This window comes from Cornus florida, unplaced genomic scaffold (assembly GCF_030987335.1).
Source record: "Cornus florida cultivar Cherokee Brave unplaced genomic scaffold, ASM3098733v1 CherokeeBrave_3.0.0_Hap2_Chr02, whole genome shotgun sequence".
NCBI lineage: Eukaryota > Viridiplantae > Streptophyta > Magnoliopsida > Cornales > Cornaceae > Cornus > Cornus florida.
The window spans coordinates 18,795,955-18,815,698 of NW_026775572.1; the positions used below are offsets into that span (position 1 = coordinate 18,795,955).

General features: G+C 38.9%; 1 protein-coding gene across 1 annotated transcript; it reads left to right on the forward strand.

Annotated features, from left to right (window-relative positions):
- Window positions 1-9,772: 9,772 nt before the first annotated feature.
- Window positions 9,773-16,228, forward strand: LOC132295742 (uncharacterized). Its single transcript, XM_059794033.1, has one exon. It carries the CDS (start codon window positions 9,773-9,775, stop codon window positions 16,109-16,111), a length of 6,339 nt encoding a protein of 2,112 aa, XP_059650016.1. The 3' UTR covers window positions 16,112-16,228.
- The last annotated feature ends 3,516 nt before the right edge of the window (window positions 16,229-19,744 follow it).

Sequence of the window (19,744 nt, forward strand, 5' to 3'; positions counted from 1 at the left end):
TTACACATGATTTTTTATAGTACTATTTTTTTTGAATAATTATTTGACCATTACTTTATTTGTTGACGTCTTTTGTGGTTAATGTTACAAATAATCAAAGAAAATTAACACATTGTTTCAGTGACTTATGATTTGGTTGATTTCTCTGAATCTAAGACAAACCCTTCAAATTATCTTTTATTGGTCAGTGGTTAAGGATGTTGTGATAGCTTAATTGGTTGGGACAATTCTAGACAAACTCTTCAAGGATGTTTGTAATACAGTTTTAATTTATCTTAATTTAAGACAATTTCTTTCAAATTATTCAAACTTAAAAATTTCGTCCTTCCACCACACTTGGGATCACAATACTCATCGCCCCTCCACCAATTTTTCTAGGGACACTAAATAATATACATTAGTGGGTTTATTTATTTATTTATTTATATATTATTAATTAAAAAAATTACATTGAAATAGATTTAGGAGCCTTAAATAACAAATCAATCTATTATTAAAGTTAATTTTTCAATTTGATCGAGTTAGGTAAAATAATTTACATATGCATTAAAAACTATTATTTAGGTTCAAATATCCTCCAAACTCTTATTTCAAGATACCAAAATATCCTTCCTAAATCGAATCATTCTTTCATTAATAAAAGTTAGAAAAACAAAATTTCTTAAGTTGACTTTCAATTTGGCATTGGTGTATATATTACCAAAATAAAAAAAAATAAAAAACAACATATATATATATATATATATATATATATTATATAAATTTTGTGCAAATTTTTTTAACAATATTTCTTAATCCATATCGGTTCAAACCTAAATATACAAATAATTTAATGAAAATTCATTTTGTATAGAATTTATTTATTTATTTTTTTCAGTAAGTGGAAATTCATCGTCTCTCTCTCTCTCTCTATATATATATATATAAATTTATTTGCACTCTCTCTCTCTATATATATATAAATTTATTTGCACATTTCTTTAACCATATCTCCTGATCTGATTCATACCAATATAAACTTGAAAATGTGAAAACTTTCCTATGAATATATATATACACACACACATACAGTACACACGCGAGAAATGGAGATCATGAAAAAACTAAATGGCTGCTTCAGTAAATGGTACACCAGCAATCATTTATTTATTTATAAAACAAGTGCAATTAATTGAGTCAAAAAATTGATGATCATCTCAAAGCATGTACCACAATAAAGACAATTTATATATTCTTGAGTTTAATTATATTTTTCTTTTTGGGGACTAATCTTTGATTGTCCCATTTTTTACTATATTGAATATTTTTTATTATTTGTGTAAGTTATCGTGTGTATATATGAAAGTTGCAGCAATTACTTGATTTTAGGAGAATAATTTTTACTGTTTTGGAATAAGTGTTTGGAGGGCATTTTTGACCTAAACAATAATTATTGATGCATATGTAATTATTTTACTTAATTCAACCAAAGTGAAAAATAAACTTTTAAAATAGATCAATTTGTTTTTTAAAGATCCTAATGTAGTTTTCCATCACCTTGATTTTTCTTCAACGTATATAATTAGTTCATTTTTTTAACACGAGCTTTTGAGCAATGGTTCCCTTTTTCCTTTGAATCAACGTTGTTGTCTTAAAAGAAATTTAAGTTCATTTTTTTTTGCATACATTGTGGTTTGTCATTAATATTCTTTCTTAGATAAAATGTTTAATTAATTATTCAAAAAATTAAAAAAACATAGAAAAAGAAAAGATCTTTTATTAGGACAAAGATCTTTTATTAGGATTGGGTCCATTGTATTATAATTAGCCAGATTAAAACTTTTTGTATACACAATAGACAATTAAGATGACAACAATCAATTATTGGGTCCATTCAGAACTCATCCAGTAAAACTTCTCAATGGTCAAGTTACAGTGAGTGTATCATTAAGATTTGTATATCGTGATAAAGTAGCATTTATTAAGTTGTTGGGTTGTCTAAAAAATTAATATTTAACAAAACTCCATCAACCCCTTCATCCGAAACATCTCCTTCTTCGACACCATCAATGGGTTATACTCCACCTCCCACATCAAAGCCACCAACATCAACTCCACCATTCTCATCATCCCATGCATCACCTCCTTTGACACCATGAAATACTTATACTCTTCATCCACCAAGTCACACACTAGTTTCGACTCCTCCTAAACCTAGCAAAGTATTTTCTGGACTAGCTTCGACCCGAACACCAATTTTAGCTCCCCCTAAACCTAACAAAGCATCTCTAGGTCCATCTCCAACTCAAACACAAGCTTTGGCTCCTCCTAAACTTGAAAAAGCGTCTCCAGGCCCAACTCCGATTCGAACGCCAGTTTTGGCTCCTTTTAAACCCAACAAAGCATCTCCAAGCCCTTTTCGACTCAAACGTGAGTTTCGTCTCCACCCAAACCTGTTAAAGCATCTCCAGGCCCAGCTCTGGCACGAACACCAATTCAATCACCTCAGAAACCTCCTAAGGCATCTCCATTCCCACCTCCAACTTTAATACCAGTTTCTACTCCTCCTAAACGATCTCTAGTCCTGGCTCTAGCTCCAAAACTAAGTTTCCCACCTCAAAAACCTCCTAAGCCATCTCCAGTCCTGGCTCCGACTCATATACCAATTTCAACTCCCCCTAAATGGTCTCCAATCCCGACTCCAACTCAAACCCCAATTTCTCTAGCTCGAAGACCTCCTAAGTCATCTTAAGTCTAGGCTCTGACTCATACACCAGTTTCACATCCTCCGAAAGCATCTCTAGTCCTAACTCCAGTTCGAACACCAATTTCTTTACCTCAGAAACCTCCTAAGCCATCTCCAGTTCCTTTCAAACACCGGTTTCTCCTCCGTAAAAACCTTCTAAGCTGTCTCCAACCACAGCTCCAGTTTTGACACCAGTTTTTGCTCCACCTAAAGCAACTAAGCAATCTGCAGCCCCAAATCCAGTTTTGACACCAGTTTCACCTCCTCTTAAACCCACTAAGCCATCTCCAGTCCCATCTCCAACTTCCACACCAATTTCAGCTCCTCCTAAACCATCTCCTGTCCCACCACCGCTTTCGATCTACACCAATTTCATCTCCTCCTAAACTATCTCTTGTCCCACCAACGGTTCAGCTACCTCCACCAACACCAACACCCGCAGGATCATTAACTCCTCCTCTTACTCATCCTATTCCTTCACCACCACTAAGGCACGATAAGTTCATTCTCCCACTATTTTAGGGCTGCACGATAAGTTCACTCACTATTTTACATGAGCTTTTAAACAATGGATATTTATTTATTTATATTATTATTATTATTATTTTAATCTACATTGTTACCTATTTATGGTAGGGCTGCAAGTTGGGCTAACCCAACCCAACTCAGTCCCAACTCAACCTCAATTCGAATCGGGTTGGATTGGACCAACCCGAATGGTACCCAACATGGGTTATGGTCAAAACTTAGCTCGAATATTTTTGGGCCGGTCGGGTCGGGTTGCCGGGTTGAATTTAATTTTTTTTTTTCCCCGAAATTATATATATATTATATATATTTTATTATATTATTATAAAAAACAAAAAAAAATTAGGGCAAATCATTTCAGCCTCCCCAATCGCATCCAGCCTCAAGGTCTTTCTCTCTCTTTCTCTCTCTTTCTCTGCAACTGCAAACTACAAAATCTACAAGAATCAAAAGTTCAAAACCCATATATTTCATATGTCTGCAAAAAAAGTTCAAAACCCATATGTTTCAGATGTCTGCAAAAAGTTTTCAACCACAAGATGCTATGGAATGGATGGTTAGACCTCTTCAACGAAATGTGACAGACAGAATTGGGCAACTAGAGCTCTATCTACAAATTCTTGGGGAAGCCTTCTCGTATATAAGACATATGAGCCACGTGATTATACCTGAAAGTAGGTCCAAACAAAACAGGTTCAGAGATCAGAGACACAAGACAGGTGAAAAGAGAAAGGGAAGTCATGTAATATTCAAAACCCATATATTTCAGATGTCTGCAAGAATCAGAAGTTCAAACCCATATCGGCATATCATTTCAGATTGTTCAAAAAATCCAAACCCAGATCTTTCAGTTTCCATCGCCCGCTTTTCAATCTTCTCTTTGCGCTTCTGAGTGGTTCAATCTTCAGGGCGACGGAAACTTATGAGTACTTCAATCTTCTCTTTGCGCTTCTTTCCCATCAGAATTTCAGTTTCAGGGCGGTAGAGAGAGAAAGAAGAGAGAGAGAGAGGAGATAAAAAGGAGGAAAAAAAATGAAATATATATATATTTTTTTGCATGAAATGTTTAATTTGGGCTTTCGGGTTGAACCCAGCCCAAATCGAATAAAGTTGAGTTTTTTTAAAACCCAACCCGACTGAAATTCAAATTGTGAATTTGTATGTCTAAATTTTAAAATTTATGGGCTGGACTCGAATTGGGGTGGGTTGGGTTAGTCCGCCCAAGTAGCACCCCTAATTTATGGTTCAGTTGCCGACAATAAGTTACACATGATATTTTTTTTCCTTGAAGTACAATATTGACTGGGTTAATAAAAAAAGTTTCTTACTAATTTTTAGAATAATTATTTTAACCATTACCTTATTTGTTGATGCCTTTTGTGTTTAAATTTAACAAATAATTAAATTAAATTAACAAAATTGTTCCAGTGATGTGGATAATTTATGTTAATATAAGACAATCCCTTTCAAGTTATCTTTACCTTTTCCTTCCATAGCTAGGAGTGTCCCAACCAACACAAACATTCTTTACGATATGCATGACATCAAAATTGTGATAAATTAGATTGGAGTTCTAGTACTAATAGGGATGTCAATTTTTACCGCCTCCTGTCCCGCCCCGTTAATAACGGATATGGGAACACTTATATCGTTGGGGCGGACATGGATATAAATTTTGTACCCGTCGAGGGTCACGGGGCGGGTAAGGATTCAATGTACATATCTTAGGGGCCCCGTCCCGCCCCGCATATAACTATATTTAATATATATATATATATATATATATATATATATATATAAGTTATTTTAGCGGCTTACCCAATTACCCATCTCTTACAATCCTAATTTGGAATGTAAAGTTGGTATTAAATTTGCTTTTGTTTTGGTTATGGTGGAAGTTGGAGCTTAGAACTTTTTGTGATTTGGTTGTATTAAACTTTTATTTTTGTTTATTATGTTTTTTGAATTATGTTATGTGCATGTTATTTTTTTATTTTTGTTGGGATACATAATTTTATTTATGTTGTGCCATTCCTAGGCTTTGCACATTTAAATAGCAGGAGTTTAAGTTCCAAAAAGTGGGAGAAAAAAATTTGTTAGCAGAGCGGGCACAGGGGCACAGTATTTCCTAACGGGGCGGGGCTGGATATGAAAATCTAACCCGTCGCGAGTCTCGGGACGGGCATGGACTTGACAAAAATTAAAAGGAGCAGGGCGGGATTTAGGGAAACCCACTCCAAACCCGCCCCGTTGCCATCCCTAAGTACTAACTCAAAAAAAAGATGCTTCTCTTTTTCCAATTCAATATAAGATACGCCTCATCATCCTTTGCACAACTTTTATCAGCAGTGTGACAATTTGACTTTACCAAATATAATGATTCGACCTTGCAATTTTTCTGATACATTGGTTTCACTTGGTGGTCAGCGAAATCTCTCTATTCTTATTCTTGGTTACCATCGAAAGAGTGTTTATTTCTCTGAAACTCATGATTTTGGGGGGAGATTATCCTGCCCGAGAAAGGACATGTTTGGAGCCCTAAACTTGGCCAAACAAACAAACCCAACACTAACCCATGATTAAGTCTTGCGACGTGACAAAATGGTGGCCAAGCAAAATACTGGACTGAATCCGGCTCCAGGAAGATTAGGCTTCATTGTCAGAAACGCTTTTCTATCTACATGCACCACATGTAGCACACGACTCATCATTAGAAGCCCCCTTCCAATACAACACACGATCGTTGGGACAAACATCAAGCTTGTTGCAATGTTTCACTCTCTGGTAATGCCTCTTTCAACAACTCAAGTGACATTATGAATGTCTTGTTGCTTCATCCACAAGACATTTTATATGAAACAACCGAACAACGAAAGAGAGCTCCGTGAACTTCCTACATCCGTGACAACTCTCGCTCCGCATCTTCTACTAACTTGAAAAACTTTTTAGCCTCAATATTTGGCATCTCACTAGTTAATTTAATGCATCGAATCATCCATCTCCTCTTCATGGTTGCTTATTCCATCAACAAGCAATTTAATTCAACACTTACACATGGACACAATATCAATATCCGCCTGCATTAGAAAATCCAAAATCCAAAATTCAAAAAGATTCTAACTCCTAAGTATTCTATTTTCACTCTATTTATCAAGCACAAATAATAATAATAATAATAAATTTTGTTAACTCATTAGCACTTTATTTTTTTATTTTTTATTTTTTAACCTTTATTTATCAAAATTCTATGTTTGGTGTGTAGGAATGGAATGGAATGCAAGTGGGAATGGAATGGAATGCAAGTGGGAATGGAATGGTTATTCTCATTCTATTGTTTGATTGTAAATATGAAATGTGCAGGAATGGAATGATAATAACCATTCTAGTGTTTGGTTGGACGAATTTAAAATTGAATAAATTTCTAATTGAATTCTCCAAAATATCTCTCTTAGTAACAAATAAATTAAATTTTAATTTAACAAAATGATATTCTCTAATAAATTTTTAAAAATAAATGGTGGCAGTGGTGGTGGTGGATGGTGGAAAGCGGTAGTAGTGTAAGTGGTGGTGTTGGAAGGCGGTGGTGGTAGCAATGGTGGAAATTGGTGGCAGCAATGGTGGTGGAAGGTGGCAGTGGTATTGGTGGAAGGCGGTGGCAGTAGTGTGGTGGTTGTGGTGGAAGGAGATAGTGGTGTGACTATAGTGGTGGTGAAAGGCAGTGGAAGTGGCGGTGGTGGTGGTGAAAGGTAGTGACGATGGTGGTGGTGGTGGCGGTGGTGGAAGGCGAAGACAGCGGTGGTGGTAGTAGTGGTGGTGGTGGTGGCGGTGAAAGGTGGTGGCGGTAGCAGCGGTGGAAGGTGGTGGTGGTGGTGATGATGGAAGGTGGTAGAAGGCAATGGTGGTGGTTGTGGTGATAGAAGGCGGTGGTGGTGGAAGGCGATGGTGGCGGTGTTGGTGGTTGTTGAAGGCGGTGGCGGTGGTGAAAGGTGGCGGTGGCGATGGCAGTGGTGGAAAGCGGCGGTAGTGGTGTAGGGTTGTGGCGGCGGTGGTGGTGGTGGTGGAAGGCGGCGGTGGTGGTGAAGGGCTGTGGCGGTGGAGGTGGTGGAAGATGGTAGTAGTAGTGAAAGGCGGTAGCAGTGGTGGTGGCGATAGCGGTTGTGAAAAGCGGCGATGGTGGTTCCGGCAAACGGTGGGGGAAATGGTGGTGAAAAGCGGTGGCGGTGATGGTGGTGAAAAGCGATGGTGAAAGTCGGTGGTGGTGGAAGGCAGTGGTAGTGGTGGTGGTGGTGAAAGGCAGAGATGAATGTGGTAGAAGGTAATGGTGGTTTTTGGACTTGGAATATGAGGGTGTTTTGGGAAGTCAATTTTTTTAAATAAATTACTTGGGAATGGAATGGCCATTCCATAGGTTTAGTTGTGAAATGAATTTTCATTCTCAGGAATGAATTTTCATTCCAATGGAATGACCATTCCCACTTTAAGTTGCATACCAAACAAAAGAATGATTGGAATGGGCATTCCATTCCATTCCATTCCTGCACACCAAACGTAGGTACCTTGATTTATGAATCCAACTCCGGACAATATTTGTCTTCTTGAAGTGGTCTTCTTATTCCCAACCTTAAAAATAAGGGTATATGACACAATTTGGAACTAAAAAAGAAGAAGCAAATAACTTGTTAGCATTGAAAGAACAAGAACGGATTATTTGAAGGAAAATCCAACACTACTTAGAATTATATTCCACCTTCAACAAATTGATTATCAAAGTAGCAAAATTGATAACAGAGTATTATTGTGATATAAAGAACAAACCATTTGAGTAATTATTCTTACTCTGTTCCTACCTTGAATTATGTATAAAAAAAATCAATGCCAACAAAATCTCCGAAAAAAAAGAAAGAAAAGTAGTACAACCATCCAAACAACATAGTTAATGTCACATTTTGAGGGGAAAATAAAAAATAAAAAAAAAAAAAAAAAAAACATAGTTAATGTCATTTGAAGGCGACGGTAGAAACCCATGATCATATATCAAAAGAATTGGAGCTCCAGTGGCAAAATTAATGGCGTCCCGAAGAGGAAATGGAAACTGCTACATTGAGTTTTAGAGAGAGAGATAGGAAATGGAAACTGCTACTACGTGTTTTTCTTTTAGTGTGGGAACTTGAGAAACTTGTAATTTTCGTTTCTTTTTCGTGTATCTAGTGAAAGCTCTTCGTCGATCTTCACCATGGGGTAGGCTATATGCCGAACCTTTGTGTTTGTGTTTTTCGTTTTTTGTTGTTTTTTTTTAATTATGTTGTGCTTTTCCGCAGTGTTTGTCACAACAACATCGAAGGATTTAGAATGTTGATTCATGTGTTTTGAGTGAAAGGTACAACCTGTAGGTAAGCAAGTAATGTTGCAATTTTTTTTTTTTTTTTTTTTTTTTTTTTTTTTTTTTTTTTTTATTGGTAATGTTGCATTTGACAACATGGAATTTCCATCTTGAAATTGAAAACTTTGAACCATTTATTTGAACTTTTAAACTAAATTTCTTCATCCCAAGTATCACAGCTCCGACTTTGAACCGTGTCTTGTTGACCTGGAAAAAAAAGAAAAAAAAGAAAAGAAAAGGCCACAGTAGCAAAAAAAGAGTAAAATTAACTCTCTTTTTTTTTCTCCTTCAGATTTTGGGTCTTTTTAATAAACGATTGCAGTATCGTGTGACGTTAACAAAATGTTACACCTACTTTTGCGACTAGGTTTCTTTTTCTCCAATTTGGCAACAAAAATACAAAAAACAAAAAGGGTAGTTAAACAAGTCCTAAGTTTGTAAATTTCTAGTAATAAATTTTGATTTGGTGATTGAAGTTCAGAGGGCACGGGAGTTTTAATAAAACTTGAATAGAATATCAATTGAAGATTTGAAAGCCTAAGTTGGGAGCATAACTAAGTAATTTCTAAGATCAGAGGAGGTCAGTCCTTGAGAAGGCACATTAAACTTCCGTAATGGTTTAGTTGACCATCAACCGGACTTGTAAAGAGAAAAAGAAATTATTTATTTATTTATTTATTATTAAATTATTTGCTAAGATACAACAAAATCATGGTCATGAAGCAAAGATTGATCATATTTAGGAACATGGTGAAGATGACGGAAAAAAACATACACACACAGTCCATGAATTATGACAGAAGGTTATGTATAGTACATGTTTAATGAAACAAGTTGGTTAAAGGAAAGAGTTGGTCATTGTCAACAAAATTTTAGCTTTGCTATAAAACCTGTGCCATCCAGCACACCAACCTAAAACACAGCAATGATAATCCCTAAATCTCTGTCCGCAAAGTTATAAGGGCCTCCAAATTTTGTAATGTACATTAAAGCTCCACAAATTCAAGGCCTAAATATGGAGGTTACAGCTGAATTTGGCTCCCTCTACCTCCATATAAAACCTCCACAAGACGGATAGAATATTGCAAGCAGCCTTGGGCAATCCAAGGTGGTGGTTTGGAATGGCAAACCATCAAAACATGAATGCCTCAGGCTGCTTTCTTATCTTCACCATTCTGTTCTCTTCTTTCTCGTCCTTCTCTTTGGCCTTAAGTGATGCTGAGGCATCCTATATTGCTCATCGGCAACTTTTGAATCTTTCTCAAAACAGTGATCTTCCCGATGGGGTTGGATATGACATTGATCTGAAACTGAATTTTGCAAATCCAAGGCTCAAGAGAGCTTATATTGCTCTTCAAGCATGGAAAAAAGCTATGTACTCAGATACGTATAACGTAACTGCCAATTGGGTTAGTGAGAATGTGTGTGCCTACAATGGTATACTTTGCTCACCAGCAAGAGATGATCCCAAATTGACAGTTGTTTCTGGTGTTTATCTTAACCATGCTGACATAGCTGGGTACCTTCCAGTTGAGCTCGGGCTTTTGACGGATCTCACTACATTCCACATCAACTCTAATCGGTTCTGTGGAATCATCCCGAATAGTTTCTCGAGACTTCAACAATTGGAAGAGCTAGATGTCAGCAATAACCGCTTTGTTGGTTCATTCCCAGCTATTGTTCTCGAGTTACATTCCCTCGTATACATGGACATAAGATACAATAATTTCGAAGGGCCAATTCCAGCAAAACTCTTTGACAAGAAATATGATGTTTTACTCTTGACTCACAACAGGTTCACATCCGAAATCCCTGATCTTTGTGAATGGAAGTGCGGAAAACATCCACCACCCACATCCAAGCCACCAACACCAACTCCGCCAACCCCTTCATCTCAAGCATCACCTCCTCCCACACCTTCAAAAAGTTATACTCCACCTCCCACATCAAAGCCACCAACATCAACTCCGCCATCCCTTACATCCCAATCATCACCTCCTCCGACACCATCAACACCAACTCCACCAACCCCAACATCGAAAACATCACCTCCTCCGACACCATCAACAACTCATAATCCACCTTCCACATCCAAACCACCATCATCAACTCCACCAACTCCTCCATACGAAGCCTCCCCTCCTCCAACCCCATCCAAGAGTTATACACCGCCATCCACTTCAACTCCACCAAACCCTTTATCTAAAGTATCACCCCCACCAAAAGAAGTAACAACTTATATTCCACCTCCAACTTCCAAGCCACCAACTTCAACTCCACTAAGCCCTTCATCCAAAGTATCGCCTCCACCGGAAGAAGAAAAAACTTATACTCCACCTCCCACATCCAAGCCACCATCATCAACTCCACCAACTCCTCCATCTGAAGCCTCATCTCCTCCGACCCCATCCAAGAGTTACACTCCGCCACCCACTTCAACTCCACCAAGCCTTTCATCTACAGTATCACCTCCACCAAAAGAAGTAACAACTTATATTCCACCTCCCATTTCCAAGCCACCAACTTTGACTCCACCAAGCCCTTCCTCCAAAGTATCATCTCCACCGGAAGAAGAAAGCACTTATACTCCACCTCCCACATCTAAGCCACCATCATCAACTCCATTAACTCCTCCATCCGAAGCCTCACCACCTTCGACCCCATCCAAGGGTTATACTTCGCCACCCACTTCTACTCCACCAAGCCCTTCATCTAAAGTATCACCTCCACCAAAAGAAGTAACAACTTATATTCCACCTCCCATTTCCAAGCCACCAACATCAACTCCACCAAGCCCTTCATCTAAAGTATCGCCTCCATTGGAAGAAGAAAAAACTTACACTCCACCTCCCACATCCAAGCCACCATCATCAACTCCATCAACTCCTCCATCCGAAGCCTCACCTCCTCCGACCCCATCCAAGAGTTATAATCCACCACCCACTTCAATTCCACCAAGCCCTTCATCCAAAGTATTGCCTCCACCAAAAGAAGTAACAACTTATATTCCACCTTCCATTTCTAAGCCACCAACATCAATTCCACCAAGCCCTTTATCCAAAGTATCGCTTCCACCGGAAGAAGAAAAAACTTATACTCCACCTCCTACATCCAAGCCACCATCATCAACTCCACCAACTTATTCATCCGAAGACTCACCCCCTCTGACCCCATCTAAGAGTTATACTTCACCACCCACTTCAACTCCACCAAGCCCTTCATCCAAAGTATCACCTCCACCAAAAGATGTAACAACATATATTCCACCTCCTATTTCCAAACCACCAACTTCAACTCCACCAAGTCCTTCATCCAAAGTATCGCCTCCACCGGAAGAAGAAAAAACGTATAGTCCACCTCTCACATCCAAGCCACCATCATCAACTCCACCAAGCCATTCACAAAAAGCATCCCCTCCTCCTCAAGAATATAACACTTATTCTCCACCTCCCACTTCCAAGCCTCCAACATCAACTCCACCAACACCTTCATCCCAAGCATCACCACCTCCAACACCATCAAATAGTTATACTCCACCTCCCACATCAAAGCCACCCACTTCAACTCCACTTACCCCTACATCCGAAGCATCACCTTCTCCGACACCATCAACATTAAGTCCACCAACCCCCACTTCCCAAGCATCACCTCCTCCGACACCATCAAAAAGTTATACTCCACCTCCAACACCAAAACCACCAATGTCAACATCCGAACCATCACCCCCTCCAATACCATCAAATGGTTATACTCCACCTCCCACATCAAAACCCCCAACCTCAACTCCACTATCCCCTATATCCCAATCATCACCTCCTCCAACATCATCAATATTAACTCCACCAACCCCTATATCGCAAGCATCCCCTCATCCGACACCAATTAATAGTTATACCCCACCTCCAACATCAAAACCACCAATATTAACTCCACCAACCCCTACATCCCAAGCATTACCACCTCCAACACCATCAACATCAAGTCCACCAACCCTTACATCCAAAGAATTACCTCCTCCAACACCATTAAATAGTTATACTCCACCTCCTACATCTAAGCCCCTAACATCAACTCCGCCAACCCCTACATCCCAACCATCATCTCCTCCAACACCATTAATAAGTTATAATCCACCTCCTATGTCAAAGCCACCAACATCAACTCCACAAACCCCTACATTGGAAGAATCACCTCCTTCAACACCATCAACATCAACTCCACCAACCCCTACACCCAAAACATCAACTCCTCCAACACCATCAACAAGTTATACACCACCTCCAACATCAACTCCACTAACCCCTACATCCCAACCATCACCTCCTTTGACACCATCAAATGGTTATACTCCACCTCCCACATCTAAGTCCCCAACATCAACCCCACCAACCCCTACATCCCAATCATCACCTCTTCCGACACCATTAATGTTAACTCCACCAACATCAATTCCAACAACCCCTACCTCCCAAGTATCCCCTCCTCCGACACCATCAAATAATTATATTCCACCTCCCACATCTAAGCCCCCAACATCAACTCCGCCAGCCCCTACATCCCAAGAATCACCTCCTTCAACACCATCAACAAGTTATAATCCACCTCCCACATCAAAACCACCAACATCAACACCACCAACCCCTACATCGGAAGAATCACCTCCTTCGACACCATCAACATCAACTCCACCAACACCTACATCCCAATCTTCACCTCCTTCAGCACCATCAACAAGTTATACACCACCTCCAGCATCAAAACCACCAACATCAACTCCATCAACCCCTACATCCCAAGCATCACCTCCTCAGACACCACCAAACGGTTACACTCCACCTCCCACATCCAAGCCCCCAACTTCTATTCCACCAATCCCTACATCCCAACCATCATCTCCTCCAACGCTATTAATATCAACTCCACCAACACCTACCTCTGAAGTGTTCTCTCCTCCGACACCATCAAAAAGTTATACTCCACCTTCCACATCTAAGCCCCCAACATCAACTCCTCTAACCCCTACATCCGAAGCATCACCACCTCCAACTAGTTATAATCCACCTCCCATATCAAAGCCACCAACATCATCTCCACCAACCCCTACATCAAAATCATCCCCTCCTCCAACACCATCAACAAGTTATAATCCACCTCATACATCAAAACCACCAACATCAATTCCACCAACCCCTATATACCAAGCCTCACCTCCTTCGACACCTTCAAAATCAACTCCACCAACCCCTACAGTTGAAACATCACTTCCTCCAACACCATCTAAGAGCTATATTCCACCTCCCACATCTAAGCCCCCAACATCAACCCCGCCAACTCCATCATCCCAAGTATCACCTCCTCCGACACCATCAAAGATTTATACTCCTCCTCCCACTTCTAGTCCCCCAAGTCATACACCAAAAGCATCTCCGATCCCAAGTCCATCTCTGACACAAGTTTCGACTCCACCGAAACCTGGAAAAGTTTCTCCAGGCCCAGCTCCGACCCAAACACCAGTTTCGGTTCCTCCTAAACCTGGTAAAACTTCTCCAGGCCCAGCTCCGACCCGAACACCAGTTTCATCTCCTCCAAAACCTGGTAAAGAATCTCTTAGTCCAGCCCCGACCGCAACACCAGTTTCAGCTCCTCCTAAACCTGGCAAAGCGTCTCTAGGTCCAGCTCCAACACTAACACAAGTTTCATCTCCTCCTAAACCTGGGAAGACATCTCCAGACCCAGCTCCGACCGAAACACCAGTTTCAACTCCTCTTAAACCTAGCAAAGCGTCTCCAGGCCCAACTCCAACCCGAACACCAGTTTTGGCTTCTCCGAAACCTAGCAAAGTATCTCCAGGCCCAGCTCCGACTGGAACACTAATTTTGCCTCCTCCTAAACCTGGCAAAGCGTCTCCAGGCCCAGCTCCGACCCGAACACCAGTTTCGGCTCCTCCTAAACCTGGCAAAGCTTCTCCAGGCCCAGCTCCAACCGGAACACCAGTTTCAGCTTCTCCAAAACCTGGTAAAGCGTCTCCAGGTCCAACTCCGACTCAAACACCAGTTTTCACTCCTCATAAACCTGGAAAAGTATCTCTAGGCCCAGCTCCCACTGCTACACCAGTTTCGGCTCCTCCTAAATCGGGTAAAGCGTCTTTAGGCCCAGCTCCGACCCGAACACCAATTTCGACTCCTCCTAAACCTGGAAAAATGTCTCCAGGCCCAGCTCCAACCGGTACACCAGTTTCAGCTCCTCCTAAACCTGGCAAAGCATTTCCAGGTCCAGCTCCGACCAGAACACCAGTTTCGGCTCCACCTAAACTTGGCAAACCATCTCCAAGCCCTGCCCCAACGAGAACACCAACTTCGGCTCCGCCTAAACTGGGCAAAGCATCCCCAGGCCTAGCTCCCATTCAAACACCAGTTTCGACTCCTTCTAAACCTGTTAAAGCTTCTCCTGGCCCCGCTCCGACTCAAACACCAATTTCGGCTCCTCCTAAACCTGGTAAAGCATCTCCAGGCCCAGCTCTGACCGGAATACCAATTTCAACTCCTCCTAAACCTGGCAAAGCGTCTCCAAGCCCAGCTCCGACCGAAACACCAGTTTTGGCTCCGCCTAAACCTGGCAAAGCGTCTCCAGGCCCTGCTCCAACCAGAACACTAACTTCGACTCCACCTAAACCTGACAAAGCGTCCCCAAGCCCAACTCCAAGTGAAACACCAGTTTTGGCTCCTCCTAAACCTGTTAAAGCATCTCCTGGCCCCGCTCCGACTCAAACACCAGTTTCGGCTCCTCCTAAACCTGGCAAAGCATCGCCAGGCCCAGCTCCGACTCAAACACCCATTTCAGCACCTCCTAAACCACCTCCAGTCTCGACTCCAACTCAAACACCAATTTCTCCACCTCAAAAAAGCCTTAATCCATCTCCAGTCTCGTCTCCAACTCATACTCTAGTTTCAACTCCTTATAAACCCTCTCCAGTTTCGACACCAACCCAAGCACCAATATCTCCACCTCAAAAACCTTTTAAGCCATCTCCAGTACCAATTCCAGTTTTGACACCAATTTTGGCTCCTCCTAAACCCACTGAGCCATCTTTATCTCCAGCCTCAACTCCAACTTCTACCCCAGTTTCAGTTCCTCCTAAGCCATTTCCAGTCCCACCGTCACCGGTTCAATCACATCCAACACCACCATCATCTACACCAGTTTTAGCTCCTTCTAAGCCATCTCCTATCCCACCTCCAGTTCAATTAAACCCACCACCCCTAACGTCTACACCAGTTTCGACTCCTCATAAACCACCATCTTCTGTCTCAGAAACGGTTCAATCGCATCCACCAGTACCAACACCTGCACGATCTTTAACTCCTCCTCCTATTAATATGGTTTCTTCACCACCGCCAAGACATGAGGACTTCATTCTCCCACCAGACATGGGGTCAAAATACTCTTCCCCACCTCCACCAATGTTCCAAGGCTATTAAATAGTTTACTATTAACTTCTTTTCATATATTGGTACCATTGATTTGGACTTCAAAATTTATGTACAAACTTATTCCTTTACATGAGCTTCTAAACAATGGACATTTTTTTATTTTTATTTTAATTAAGTTTGTAACCTATAAAATATTATCTGGCCAACAAAATGTTACAAAAGTAAACTTTGACCATGTGTCTCTAAAATTTCCATTTTAAACTAATTTTTTGACTGATTGTTAACTTTAAAAAAAAAATCAAACTTTGAGTATGGGACATGTGTCCTGCTTGTGTGGCACCTATGTGGCACTGCCTGGGCAGGGCCCATCTGACCATAAAAAAATTCAATTGTTGAACCTTTATGATCAGATGACCTATCTTGAAGGTTCTGGACGTTCTAAATGTTGTGGTGTTGTTCGATCGACAATCGAACAGTCATATATTTCTTTTTGAAATAACCATTTTACCCTTATGGTAGTAAAAGTAGGTCTCAGGCATGGTTTAGACTTGTAGATAGGTCAATTATATGTTTTATTGAACATTCTGATAAAAGAATGGTAAAGTCGAATCTCCGATCCAATGGTTGGATTTTCCGTTATGCAAAATTATAACTTTGCCACTAGGTTCGATCTCAAAAGGTTTGACAGACTTAAAATTTACTATAGGCACCAACAATTCCTTACTCGGGGTCCACGAGTGCGGAATTGTTGGTGCCTATAGTGAATTTTTAGTTTGTCAAACCTTTTGAGTTCATTGGTGAAGTTATATCTGTAATCAAATGGTCATATTTTGAGACAAGGCAAAATTGTGACTTGCCATTATGCTTAGTTTTAGTGCCTTAAGGTGGTTTTGGGGGTTCACTGACCTCCCGAGTGCAACTGTTTAGTTGGATTTAGGATTCAACAATCGAATTGTGGGAATTCACATTCTTGTGATGTGACGATTGGATGCCAAGAGTTGCTTTAATGGCACATCTCTATGTGAATCCCTAGGTTTTGGGATACTCTAAACGTCGTGGTGAAGGCTGATCATCGATCCAATCATTTGATTTCACTAGGTGGTGTCGGAGGTGGTGGTTTCCTATCGATTTAATTTAAATATGGGAGGGGCAAAAATGAGGTGTCCAGATAAAGCAAATTCTAAAATTAATAAATTAGAATGTATAAGTGGCTATTGATGGTATAATAGTTTGAATGTACTTGTAAGGCATTATTTGATAAGTATAAAAAATTAACTACTGAAAGATTTTAAAAACTTAAATTTAATTGCTAAAAGTTCCATCAGCAAAGTGAGAATTTCTTTTAGTTTTATTTGAACCTTAGGTGTAGAGTAATAAGTTAAGTGTTTCCTGCTTAAAATTCTGTTGTATTTTATGTAGAACTTATTTGAAGTGATATCTAAACTGTGTTAACAAATACGTTCAATTGAATAATCACATATTAAAATTAAATAATGAATGAGTTCTTTGAACTTGATATTTTTTAAAGATGTTATTTGTGTATAGGCGAACAAAGCATTTGAAAATTTTCCAATTTGTAAGGATGCATTGAAAACTTCAAGTCATTACAATATAATATTACCATTGACATGAATTAGGTGTATCCTATCAAGCCCTAAAATCACAATCATTCAACTTAAATTAATTCACATTAGTTTCAATTGTCCACAAACTTAATAAATAATAGAATAATTCGAAAAAATTTAATAATTTATAAAAACTTGGAATTGGGAAGACAGGTATCCCTAACACCCTTTTATAACAATTGAGAGTAATAACAAAATCAAGGCTTAAATAATTCAATAAAAGAAGAGAAATGATATGTCTTTATAAGTCTTTTAAAGCCAATAAAGCAAATGACTAAACAATATAAACATGATACAATTGAAATCAAGACAATCAATTCCAACATCATCAATTCTTCTCTACACCTTAAAAAATTTTAAAGAGTGGAATGAGCTACACAACCCAGTAAGCAAATATATATCTTCTTAATCGAGGGTTAAATCTGTACATTATTTAATATCCATTATTATTCTAATAAACGGAACCCAATAAGAGAAAGTGTGATAAATTGAAGGTTTTTGTTGCGACAGCGGAAGCATATGAACATGGAGATTCAATGAAAGACAATAAAGCATTCATCACAAAAATTGGTATTAGAGTCCAAGACTTGTCTAACAAGAAATTTTAAACAAAATACAAATCTAAAATAAAAACCTAATTAGACTAGGAAATTTGAATATATAAATTCAATGAAATACAATAAAGCAATCATCACAACAATTTTAAATATATTATTTAATCTTTTACTAAATTATAAAAATCTAATGACCAATCTCAAGCAACAATAATTTAAACAAACATGAACAAGAAAGTGCCAAGGTATATACAAAATAGAGTTCTCACAAGGGTCCATACACCTTGTAAAAAGTCATTTAACAATCCACAATCCTAGCTTGTAAATGCTTGCACTACTTTTTTACAAGGTGCAATGCATACCATTGTAGTATAATTATTTACAAGGCTTCAATACGCACTGCAATAATATATGATTATTATTAATTACATCACCATTAAATAATGTTATTAACAACTGTAAGTGCACATTGTGCATCTAATTGGCATATTTACAAGATGCTGATGCCTGTTGTAAAAAATCTGTTTTTGTTTTTGTTTTTTTGTTTTTTTTAATATATTTAAAATAAAAGATAATAAAGTTGCTTTTGCCAATTGCTTTCATTAGAAGACACAATATACCAACTAAATGGACCATCCACAAGCATAACAAATAATACAAAAAGAAAAAAAAAGAAGTGATTCACATTAATATAAAAGCTACCATGTTCCAAATGATTAATAATTGTACAATGAAAACCAAAAATATTCACAGACTTCAACTTATCTAAACCAATACAAATAGTAAGCTAAAGACATCGAGTGATGCTAGAACTTATTATTTCCTCCTTTGTAACCAGGATCCTTTAAGAGCTAGTTACAAACCAACCATATATATATTTATATATATCTTACATAAATATATCTAAATAAATTCTTCAAAATTCAAACAAAAATTAAATTTCAGTATCAGCATAAGAAGTAAGGTTAAATAAACTAACCTTCCTTGAGGTTTGGCCTAATTACACTTTGATAAAACTTTTCAAAATTTTTGGACCGTTACTTATCAAAAATATATATATATATTTTTGCATCGTGTTCCCTCGGCATTTGTTGACTTGCTGCTATTACTCCCTTTGTTTAAAAAACGAAAAAAGAAAGAGAGAGAGAGGGAGATCTGATGAGAATGCCCCCCCTCTATCTAAAATGACTTTGCTAACCTTTATAATGTTGTGATGGTATCTTAACGCCGGTATTGTTGTGTTGTGTATAGCATGTTAATGAACAATCTTGCCACCACACCAACCTCCAATCCCGTAATTTTTCGTTAGAACATTCAAAGGTTCTTCTCTCTATCTCTCTCTATATAGGGGGGGTGTGTATGTGTGTGATTTTGTACTTGTAGCTGGCTGATCACTAGTTGGGAGTGGGCATCATGGGTGGGTAATGAACACAAAACTTAGGTGTTCATTTTATAAGGGTGGGCAATTTAGTCTTTTCATAATAAGAAATATTTTTGTATTT